Source organism: Diorhabda sublineata, chromosome X, assembly GCF_026230105.1.
Source record: "Diorhabda sublineata isolate icDioSubl1.1 chromosome X, icDioSubl1.1, whole genome shotgun sequence".
Taxonomy (NCBI): Eukaryota; Metazoa; Arthropoda; class Insecta; order Coleoptera; family Chrysomelidae; genus Diorhabda; species Diorhabda sublineata.
In genome coordinates, this window is record NC_079485.1 from 38,631,169 (window position 1) to 38,643,386 (window position 12,218).

Sequence of the window (12,218 nt, forward strand, 5' to 3'; positions counted from 1 at the left end):
TGTCTGTGTTTTTTCTGGATCACTTGAAATTTATTCAAAATTTATACCAATTATTCAAATAATAAATCTGTATTGTATATAATTCTTGGTTTAGCGCTTTAAATAATTAAAACCCAAATTATCCAGGAAATTTTGTATATTTTCACCCATCTATTAATATTTGCAATGGGAATTCAGCACCATTAAATAAAGGAAACTATAGATTTATGAAAAGCTCTAGTAATATTACACACACACACACACACACACACACACATATATATATATATATATATATATATATATATATATATATATATATATATATATATATATATATATATATGGATATTTATAAAAATACAATGAAAGGAAGTTTTGTTTATTGGCCACCTTAGATAATAGGGTAAATAAGAGAGGAGATAAAAATGAAAATTCAATGAATATAGAGGGTGGCGTGTGTTACAGGTGGGCTGGGATCACCCCGACCGTACACAGGCAGGGACCACCATTCCCACCTTTATCCTCCTGTTCCTCCTCATCCACATTCTGTCCCTCAAATGATGAGTTACCAACAAGACTCCCAGTACTGTTATGATCAGACGGGTATACCATTAGCCTACAATGGCGCAGATAGGGGCCGGGCTCCCCCACATCTTCAGCCTGGTAAGTCATTGTCTCCGTTGGCAAGCTAGGGGCACCTCTGTTATCTATCAGAACACTCCCACGAAAGAAAAATCTTCAGAATTCTTTCGTAACCTCGTCCTGTGGTTTTACCACTTTTATGACCTTCTCATTTTTTTTTTCTAACAATATGCAGGATATTAAAATAACCAAAACAACATGGACTTATTTATAATTTTCGTTTTATGAAAAATAAAAATAAATTCAAATTCATCATAGTGAATTGTTTTTGTTGGGAAAATATTTGAGAAGATCAAGGAGTTTTAAAGTGTTCAAATATATATTCTGAGGATTTAAGAACGCGGTCATCTCACCATAGCACTCATCTGGCACATACCCCTGTGTCTAACATTATTCATAAAATCCGAGGTTGTTTACATACTTAAATTTATAAAGTATACATTACTCCAATTGATAACAACAATTCATTGTAGAAATATTGACTGAAAATTTGATACCATCTACATTGAGACAAGGTACTCATTTAGACAATACACATGATCAGTTATTTACTGTACATTGGAATAAAAAGTATGAAGAATTTGTTAGTGATATTAATTATTGTAGAAAGGCTAACTACTCATTCTATATCAATACCATACAAGAATATCAAATTGTCAACTGGTTTGTATAAAAATAATATTTTGCGAAGTAACCGTGCATATAAATCACCTACGTGGAAATTTGTAGCTTTATTGGCATTTAAATTAATGACCACATCGCTTTAGGTCAAATATTCAAATTTTTGTATAATATTCTACTTTTTCCAGGTTAAAGTTTTAATTACATCACTTATTGTGGTATCTACATTTGGGTTGGGTCGGCGGTAGTTTCCGTTTTCTTCATATCTTGTTTGTTCAATCAAACCTTTTGGGTATCAACAAATATTAAAATGTCTAAGTGAATAAGTTCCAATGTAGTTTTCAGATGATATTTAATACTGTTTTGGATAATATTACTAAAGAAATTGATGCTCTTTGAAAATATATTTGAGTTTATAGAAATTAATCGATGTTATATAAATGTGAACAACTCTCATACATTTTACATGTGCTCGCCTCATAGCTGTGCTAAAATCACTGGGAAAATACCAAAACGTTGTACCCCTTATCCTTAAATCTCCCAAAAAGTTATCCTATTTTCCTTATAATATCGTCATGGGTAACATCATTAGAAATTTATATCCTTGCTGGTTTTTATGTCGCTTATTTTTGTGTGCTTATTTTTTTTGTTTGGCAGTTTTTAGTTTGCAGATTTTATTTGTGCTTTGTGTTATATTTATTCATCTACCACGCCGATTATATTATTTATGTTTCTAAAAATTATTAGTCTATCAAGCATGATGCATTGACATTATATATTTTAGAATGACTAGTTTCTATTTGAAATATTGTGCCTTTTGGATTTTATTACATTTCATTATATTTCTTTTGTAGAAAATATGCTAAATAAAAATGTACAAATATATTTTTCATAATTTTGAAATTACATAAATTCTTATCTAACAACTAACTGTACTCTACTGAATTCGTAAAATTCGTAAAAATTGATCAAACTATGAAAATAAGCAGATATCTTCTGCACCAGCATGAGGTATGAAACAATTGATATATAACGTCCTTACATGGTTCTACTTAAGAAGAAACGTAGGTCGAAGTCATGTTTTATAGTTTGACATCAAAGTAATGGATGATGACCTGGACTACATGATAGTATTTGTATTGAGGGTAGAAAATATTTTATTGTTTTGTAGAAGGAGACAGCGCCAAAAATGTTTAGTGCAGCTGCAAAAACAGTATATTGTTTATATGTACATGTTTGAATTTGGAATACGTAGAAAGGCGAATAGCATGAAAGCTATTATATTAATCAACTTCAATTATTTGGTACTATTACTATCCATTAAGTTCGATAACACATAATATTATGATATTGTACATTTTTATTTTTGCACTGTGTCATCTCTAGAATTTATTAAAATATGTTTAGATACAAAATTACTGGAATATTTATTGTTTAACAAAAAGGTTAATACTGAAAAAAGTAAAATGTTATCGAATAAGTCTATTGCAAGAAAAGACTAATATGTTTGGTGAGTAACTATTTTCAAACAAATTTAATATAATTTAAACACATAAATTCTTGCAAAAGGCTTAAGGCATAGGTCTGCAGAGAAATAAAGATAATTCTTTTCAACTAAAATAACATTACATAGGAAGTTTATATATATATATATATATATATATATATATATATATATATATGTGTGTGTGTGTGTGTGTGTGTGTTTGATTTTAGGTCTCTTCTGTTTCGAAGTTTCAAAATTTCAATCAATTTCCATAGTTTTTAAAAGAAAGATAAATTTTCTTCAAGTCTTTATCAAAATATGATATTGACACTGGCAATTTGCTTAATATGTGTCAAAATCATATTCTGATAAAGACTTAAAGACAAGTCGAAACGTCAAAATTTATCTTTCTTTTAAAAACTATCAAAAAAAACTAATTTTGAAACAGAAGAGACCTAAAATCGAGAACATTTAGATGCATATATACATATATACATACATTATATGTATGTATATACTCAATTCTCGGCTCAACTCATTATCAGTTTTTAGTTTTGACTACTAGATACTTTGCTCTTACAGAAGATTCGTATATAGAAAACTGAGGGAGAACTTTTTAAAAAGCTACTGAAAAATATATATATATACTATCTAGATGTGGTACACTTCTACTTTTTCATATGTAGGAAGAAACAAAACTGTGTCACACACAGTTTACTTATTAGTAGACTGCTTCTACAAACTAGCCACATCCAGATGAAATTGTAATGTAACCAAAAAGAATCTCTTTATTTTTTTTGGGACTCGTTATTTCAATAGTTTTGAAGATTCATAATTCGAAAAGCTTACATATTTGCAATAAAAGATAATAACTAACTTTTTGAATATTAATACAGGAGTATCAGGCAGCGCCCCTACCTCTGAATTTGTACGGCAAGAGCTGCGTGCAGTTGTTGGAGCAAGAACTGCCCAAGCACAGCCAGCTGCAGGAACTACGGCACCTCCTACTCGACCCCCTTCACAAATGCAATTAACCCAACAGCAACAAGTCAGTGATCTCGAAACGTTAGGACTCAATTTTGAAATGGCTACTGGTAAGTTTTCTATTTAGGTATCAAATTAGTGTAAATTAGATCAAATTTAGATTTGTTTACAAAGAAAAGCTAATTTTATATTACCTCCCTCAATTGATAAAAATTTCTTAAATCTAAATTTGGTTTCATCGTTTGTGTACTGAAAATTAAATAATATATTCAGTGTTTCATTTATTAATAACTTACCCTTTCATTGGGTGCCTAGCACATCGGATTTTTATTGTCAAACATTTTTGGAAGGAGAAGGTTTATAGTCAATATCTCCTTTATTCTTCTTTTAAAGCCTCTAGTTCTTTTGAGTGGTTTTATGTATATTTATGTAGATATATAAAGGCGCACATTTTTAATTATACAATAATTTTACAAATTATATATTTACTAATACTAGCCTTATTTCAATATATTTCTGGAGTTACATACTTATATATGTAAATTGCCTTTTAAAACTTTTTTGTAAAAATGTTACGCATTTTTATATGATTATGCTAGTGTAGTAAACGCGTTTGTAATTGCGACTGCTATAAATGCACAACACTATTTTTCCACTGCACATGCCTTTTACAATATGTGTGATTAGGTTTATTGTGTTGGAAGTCTGTAGTTAATTCATGTCTCATCACTAGTTTTTTTGGATATTGGTTATCTGTCAACGTCTTTATTCAAGTTTTTTCATATGTGCACTTGAAAATTCGACCTCTATTAAATGAATACAATATTTAATTGATGTACAAAGATGGTCTGCCATTTTATGGCATACCAAACTACAACAATAATTATTTATATAAATATAATCCGAACGAAATCTTTTTTGGAGCCTAATTCACATTTCAATAAAACATACAAAATTTTTGTCAGTTTTGCATTAATTAGTTATCTAAATTACTGCAACGTATTTTCCCACATTTAATTTTTTTAATGAATTAGTGAATATTGTTGCTAGTCATGAAAATCAACAGCAATTACAAAATAATAGTTTAAACGCAAAGGTGAATGTCCCAGTGACCAATCAAATGAATTGTCTATACCAGACAAATGAATAGAATGTAGTGGTGAACCAATTCATTTTCAGGATTCTTTCTTTAAGTCAAGAACAGCATACTGAAACTTCACAACAAACGACTACATTAATTCATAAAAGACGTTATTTAAAAAAAATTAACTGCAGGACTTTCTTACATCAGTCTCATCCTATTCGTATTAGAGCTAAAAGTAAATTCTCCTCAAGAGCATATTCCACTCTCGGGACCTTAAAATAATTACTTTTTTGTTTTGTAAAGTAAATTATAAAACATAATTGTTGTTATATGCTTTAATTCTGCTTCAGTTACAAAACCACTCATTAGAAATATTACATATGGAAATTACTGTATTTGAAAAAATATAATCAAAATATTTATAATACTGTCAATTTTACATGTTATCTTCCATGATTTCCTATATCTGTCAATAAAATATCAGTGATATTCAACATAATTATAAATCGAATCCTTTCTGTATATTTTCACTAATTCACGCACAGTTGACAAATTAATGCTTTTTTGATGGACTCTTGAATTGTATAATCTAAATCAATCTCCACTTGAACTAACTGCAGATGCTTTAGGCTATCAACAAAAAAGGTATTCAGAACATAAACATTGGAATTTTTTAAAGTCAAGGTCTTAAAAGTAATTTGAAAATCATTTATACATACTTCAATCAAAGTAGATCAGAAACTGTAAATTAATTACCTACATGAAAAAAATCATGCATAAGCAAAAATAATTTGTGAAAGTAAAATAGGAAATTGTAACAGTATCTTTTGCTTCTCTGCTGTTAATTTTATAATTTGAGATATGAAAATAAGAAGTATGATGAAATACTGTTTCTGATATAATAACTCGAAATAAAAGTTTAGGGACAATTTGTAACCAAATTCCATCATCAGGTATTATTTTCTTGTAGATGGTGTTTGTCGATACTTTAAATTCAGTTACTGAAATGAGTTAATGGTAGCTGCTATAAGCTTAGATAATATCATCAAAAATTACTATCCATTTTAATCACCAATCAAAAATTTCAACTTCTTTATCATATTCGTTGCATGTTTTTTACTTGCCAAATAAAATATTTCATGTATGAACTGTTAATCTATTCTCATAAAATTTTTAATGCAATCTAAATAGCAAAGATGTACATTGAATCATTTCACGCTGCTTTGGTGGAAAGACTTAGATTATATTCATTTGATATTTATTATTTGATCTAAGGGGCATGGTAGGAAATTTACCAAATCAGTGTATCATTCATGATATTTCTTGCATACCAAAAATGTTTGACAAGGGTAGACTGTTTTTGTTAAAGAGAATAATATATTAACGAAATACTGTACAGACTAAATTTAATAATCGGTAAAGGAGATGGGCACATACTAATAGTTGTGGAACCTTAATATTTTCCCATCTCCTGTCTATCCACAAAATGGTCTGTATTGTGTGTTTTTGTGTTTTACTAAAAATATGAGGGGCAGATATCACCTCCATTGCTTTGCACATTCCCATTGGAATCAGCTTAATTATTTTGATATATGTCTGTTAATCAACCACGTTTGATGTCAACAATGGAAGACATCAAAGTGTGCCCTACATGTATTAAAACTAATTCTCGAAACATTTCTCATATGAAGCATTTGCAACATCAGGATACATGTGATTAGAATTGTATTTTGGAAATTATAATTCAGTTAGGACTACTACATAATCAATTTTCTGCGAAACTGATTTCTATTGCATTTTCTGAAATACACATAGGAAGTTACTATTATTTCAAGTTGTAACAGTCTGTACTATCGGTACCAAATTTATATAAATAGATGTGGAGATATATTAAAAAGGAAATTTGAAACATATGATACATGTAGTCTCTAATAGATCTTGTCATATTTTAAGTTTAAGGTGGGCAATTATGCAATTATATAAAAAATATATACATTGTATCTATAAATATTTTGCCATATGTGTAATAAATAAATACATCTAATAGTTGTAGAAAAAACTTTACAGACAGTCGGCTCGTAGATTCTTTTAATGATGTATAATAATTTTTTCAATTTTTTAGTTTGTAAAATGATGAATTGATTATAAATATTTAGTATCAATATAATTAAACTGATTTTATAAAGTTTAGGAATTTATACTGAACCATACTGGAAAAGGCATTATAATACAATTGTAAGAAAAATGGTGTCTGCACTATCTCAATTTCCACTCAAGTCTGTAAAAAATTTGATTCACATTGCAAGAAAATAGAAATTTATATTGGAGCAGTAGAAACTGCTTTCTAAAAGATTATAAAAATTGTTACGTGTTTTTCATGCGAGGGATATATTAAATTTTAAAATGGAAAGAAATTATATAGTATTCCCTTAGAGCGTAGGGAAAAATATTAACAAATGTATTTGTAAAGTTCTGAAATTAGATGCAATTCTATTCTTATCGAAATGTTTGCTAGAAAGGATATCATTCAGTTACACTGCTAAGGATAAATAAGCTTTGCCGATTAGACTACTAACACCCATAGTTTTGTACAAGCAATTTGAGGATAGCAACAAACTAAATAAATTGAATGAATGAATTTTTTATCCAATAAAACTAATATAAATGTAAGATTAAGAAAAAATAAAGATGATAACAGCTTATTGTTATATTAATAATAGTTAATATAAGGAGTTGAATAAAAATTTTCTTTTGAATGAAAAGTTCCTTTTTAAGATTATCTATTTATTGTCCGACATAAAAAATAATATGTTATTTCAGAACATTTTCTTTTCTTCAATTAAACTTGAGATCATATTTTTAATCAAACGCAAAGCACTGGAGATGATTCTGTAGGGAGTGCGATAGTGTACAATGATTGTCATTGTTGCGTGCAGGTGCGAGTGATAGCCCAAAACTGTGGGGCGCGATGGGTACCGATATGGGCTCAATGTCTCCGCAGCCAGTCAACTCGAGGGTAAGCCACATACACACACCTGTCCATTTACGTTTGATTTCCTGTTTTTTACTTTTGCTTTTTCTGTGCTTTTTCATGTTTACTAACACATTATGCTATTGATTGCATGTAATACTTTGATTTTTGCACTATCTAATTATCGCTAATATGGATTATGGTACTTCTTTATAAAATTGGATAGACAATTATTTTATACTCTAAACACCAAAATGATAAACTGATTGATATCTTGAATATACATACAAAACCCTAGTTCTACTTAACAACCTAAATATTCCCTTCTCCCTCAATTTCCAATTCCCAAAGTTGACCCACTTCTCTATTCCGTTACTCTAAGGACCTAATGAAAAATCAATTAACTATAAAAGTGCCGAAAAAAACCAATCAATTTATTTCACTGAAAAGTGAAGTTGATAAAATATTCAACATTGCGTGAAGTCCAAGCATTTTTTATTACTTAATTAAAGTACAAACTATCAGAAAGGTTCTTAAGAATATTCATTTCCAAAATTAATCAGTATTGTTACCACCACATAAGTGGTTTTTGTGAAATGAAATTCTAGTGTAAAAAGATGGTAACGAGAATTAATTTATTTTAGCTTTAGAAATTACCAGTATCTTAAATACTCAGTTTCAGGTATTTATGTAATTAATGACCAACAATAAAAAAGGAATATTTGTGCTTATATTAATCACGGAATTACTAGATTTACAAATAAATGTATCATACACTTAGATCTAATAATTTTAAAAGGGAAAGGATTTTTCTTACATTTCTTTGGCATGATTCTGTAGTATACTTGTAAATGGAGAATATATTGTGGATTATAGAGGTACATTTTATATAACAAATAAAAACAAACAAAATTATTTTGAAAGTGTAAAATGAGCATTATTTGATATGTTTTGTATTTATTACTTACTCAATCTAATATAGTATTTTATTCTCCAACTATTGGGATTAGACAAAAAAACTATGTGGAAATTTAATGAATTATTTCTTTCTTTTCTCTATATAATCCATGCTTTTGTTTAAATCTCCTAATATATTGATATAATGTAGTTTATTATTGTCAGTAATTTTACTTATTAAAATGATACTTTACAGAATACTATGGAGGAGGCTCGGCAAGGTGATTCAAAGTCTTCGCTTCTACAGAAACTGCTCTCAGAGTGACCACTTGTAAATATTAGAGATATACACTACTAGGTACCTCATTGGTTATCCTACAACAGGCTGTAATCCAGACAGGTTAGCTGTATCAAAAGTGCATTATTACGTTGCTTATTCGTTATATATATATATATATATATATATATATATATATATATATATATATATATATATATATATATATATATATATAAAAATATGAAGTATATATTTAAGATAGGGTAGTGCGGAGCAACAGATTGGAAGGCGCAGGGGTGACTGTGCAATTGTACATATTTGATATTGTGGGACTTGTTTATATTATACATATACATGATAAGTATAGTTTGTTACTGAAATTGTTAGAAAACTTGTACCTCAGTCGGATTGATTACTATAAGATTGTCATATATGCAACATATTTATTTAAATCCTTAGGAAATCAAAATAACATTTATATATTTCATAATTAAAATATCGAAAAAATGTATAATTCATTCAATATTACATTTTGTATTCCTTTATTGAACAAGAAAATAACAATTTTTGAATATTTGAAAGTAAAATAATGTATGGATACTAACCAACATATGTAGATATGTTGAGGGTGGTAAGTATGGGGAAATTTATATACATTTATGATTTTGCATTCGGCTTAAAGTTTGGAATACCTAGATATCCGTTTATTAAGAGTGCAGAACTTGTTAATATTGCATTCGTGTAATAATTATAGTGGTATTAAAATTAAAACCTTAATCTGTATGTTATGTTTATACTCTACATTTTCCAGTTTCTTTTTATTTCGTGAAAATAAAGACATTCCGAATCATCACTGATCACTGAAAAAAATATTTACTTGAAATAATTAGATTGTCTTCAGTATATTTATCAATTTTCATTGTTCAAATATTTGCATTTACGGTAAAAATATGGATACATGTTTTGCTAAATATATTCCAATAACCATCTATCTCAGAACGTTTGCAAGATTCATTTGATCATGCAGAAATATTGGTTAATGTTAACTTCATTAATTGAACTTGATTCAATATTAATTTGACTGAATTCGTCAAATTGTGGCTAATAAATAAATCAAATGAAATTATGGAATAGGAAGCAAGGAGGAATTATATGAATAAAAGGTTTTAAAATTAAAAATTCTATATTCGATCCATCTTTTATTTCTCAATAGAATGGGTTTTATTATTGTTATATCATATTTTCAAATGCTCATTAGACTAAATGAACGTTTTGAGGGGTATGTGGAAGTTCTCTTCTCTGAAAAGGAGTAGTAAACAATAGCATAGTTGCTGTATAATGAGAAGATTGAACCTGATGTCTTTGTTTTATATTGCATCAGTGGAAAACTATTTATCAAAAAAATCAAGTGAAAAATGTAGAGAGTTTGGAAACTGTAAGGAGTTCTCTATAGTATTGCATAATTATTAATAAACGTTATTTTCGATTTCCATTATTTAAACAATTTGTTGTTTCATGAGAGTTTTACTATTAAGAATTAGATATTGTTAAAATGTTATTTGTTAATTTTGCTTTTTTATCTGTTTCCCTTTTATTAGTTTGTTAATACTTCCAATTGAAACTATACAAAAAATAGTGAGAACGGAGAAAATTGTTGAAAAGTTTTGAAATGGAAGTACCAGATATTTAACATATTTTAAATTCACAAAAAGACCAGAGATCACTTCTTTTTATCGTAGCTGGTACCAAATAAAATCAGTGATTTTGTTGCTTTTTTTAATTATAAAAACAAAGGTTATTTGAATTCTTCTTTAAACAAATTATATCATGTGCATTAACGTTCCAAAGTATTATTTTCTGTAAATAGATGTTTTAATTACATTATTTCAAATGAACAGAAAGCACTGATTGACACTAAGAAATCAATTTATTAGTAATATATATTACTAGGTCCAATTTTGGCATCATTTCTAAATCAATCTCAGGAAATAATCGAAATTTTAAATGTACAAATTTCAAGAATTATTTAATGAAACTGCCATTGAAAAACTCATGAAATGAAACTGATTCTCAAACTGGGCCTTTCTAGTTTTTCCAACTATAACATTCTAAAATAATTCCATGGAAGTATATTATATTATTTATATCGAAATAATTTATATAAATGTTTTTAATGTCAAAATCCCTATAAATCCTGTTTTAATATTTATGGAAGAATAAAAAAATCTTTTTTTATTCATTTAATTCAAATTATGGACTAGAATCAACATATAAACTTAGGACCAAGTGAATCTTACATTTTTAAAAATTATATAAGAAAAATATATAATGATTTTACATTCTTATTAAAATGTTCGTAAATTTGGTAATCATATTTTGTTCATTATATAAAAAATTGTATTGAGAAGGAATTATTTTAGAAGTAAATATTAAAAATATTTCAATTGTACAAGGTAACACTCAACATAATTTTAAATCTGAGTCAAAAATAAAAGTTTGATGCTTAAGAACAAATTGTATACATAACAACTTAATCTGATATTTATTTATTTAAGACTACTTTTTTCAGTAAACATCAATTTTATTAAAATTTTTAACTATACCACTTTTCGACCAAAACCTTTTTTAGATTTTTATTAACTGTTTTATAAGAAAATTTTAAATATTCGACTGGGGTATAGTAATATAAATTATTTTGAATATGTTTAGTGTTGTCTTCCTTTTACTGAGTGTTCAAGCTACGCATTACCAAAAAGTATAAATTAATAACTGTTAATATTTTATACATAATTTAAAGTATGTTATTTGGAAAGCCCGTTTGGTTGGACATTGTGATAGGCGTTGGCCATGTTACTGTTGCTAGGATTTTGATCCTAGACCCTGTATATGTAGAAATAGAATTCGTACTTGATTATATTGTCAATTACACCCTAGCCACCGAAAAATTAAAAAAAAATGAACAAATTGACAGACAAAACATAATTTAATTACACAGATATTTTTTGTACATTATTGGAGTTTTAAAATATATCTATATTATGAATAAAAGTATAATTTCTGATTTGTACTTTTTATTATCCTTTTGAGTGTCCCATAACATTTCATTTTCGCACATCTAACCGACTAACTATCTGACTTTGTTGATTAAACCAAAAAAAGTGGTTATTGGTCGTTCGCAGTATACGAGGATATATTGAAAAATTCTTAGCCTACTATAGAACCGAACAAAATTTTAATGTCCAAATATTTTATTACTCAACATATTCTCCTC

General features: G+C 27.8%; 1 protein-coding gene across 11 annotated transcripts in view; it reads left to right on the plus strand.

Annotated features, from left to right (window-relative positions):
- Nucleotides 1-12,008, plus strand: part of LOC130451829 (nuclear receptor coactivator 3) — a 366,138-nt gene extending 354,130 nt beyond the window's left edge. For 6 of the 11 annotated variants that reach the window (XM_056791123.1, XM_056791119.1, XM_056791121.1 and 3 more), the window contains 4 exons: nt 448-645; nt 3,628-3,825; nt 7,736-7,815; nt 8,924-12,008. In XM_056791123.1, coding sequence (XP_056647101.1) covers nt 448-645; nt 3,628-3,825; nt 7,736-7,815; nt 8,924-8,992 — 545 coding nt within the window. In that variant the 3' untranslated portion in view covers nt 8,993-12,008. The remainder of the gene's footprint in view (nt 1-447; nt 646-3,627; nt 3,826-7,735; nt 7,816-8,923) is intronic. The other 5 variants (XM_056791122.1, XM_056791129.1, XM_056791127.1 and 2 more) reach the window with 3 other exon arrangements.
- The last annotated feature ends 210 nt before the right edge of the window (nt 12,009-12,218 follow it).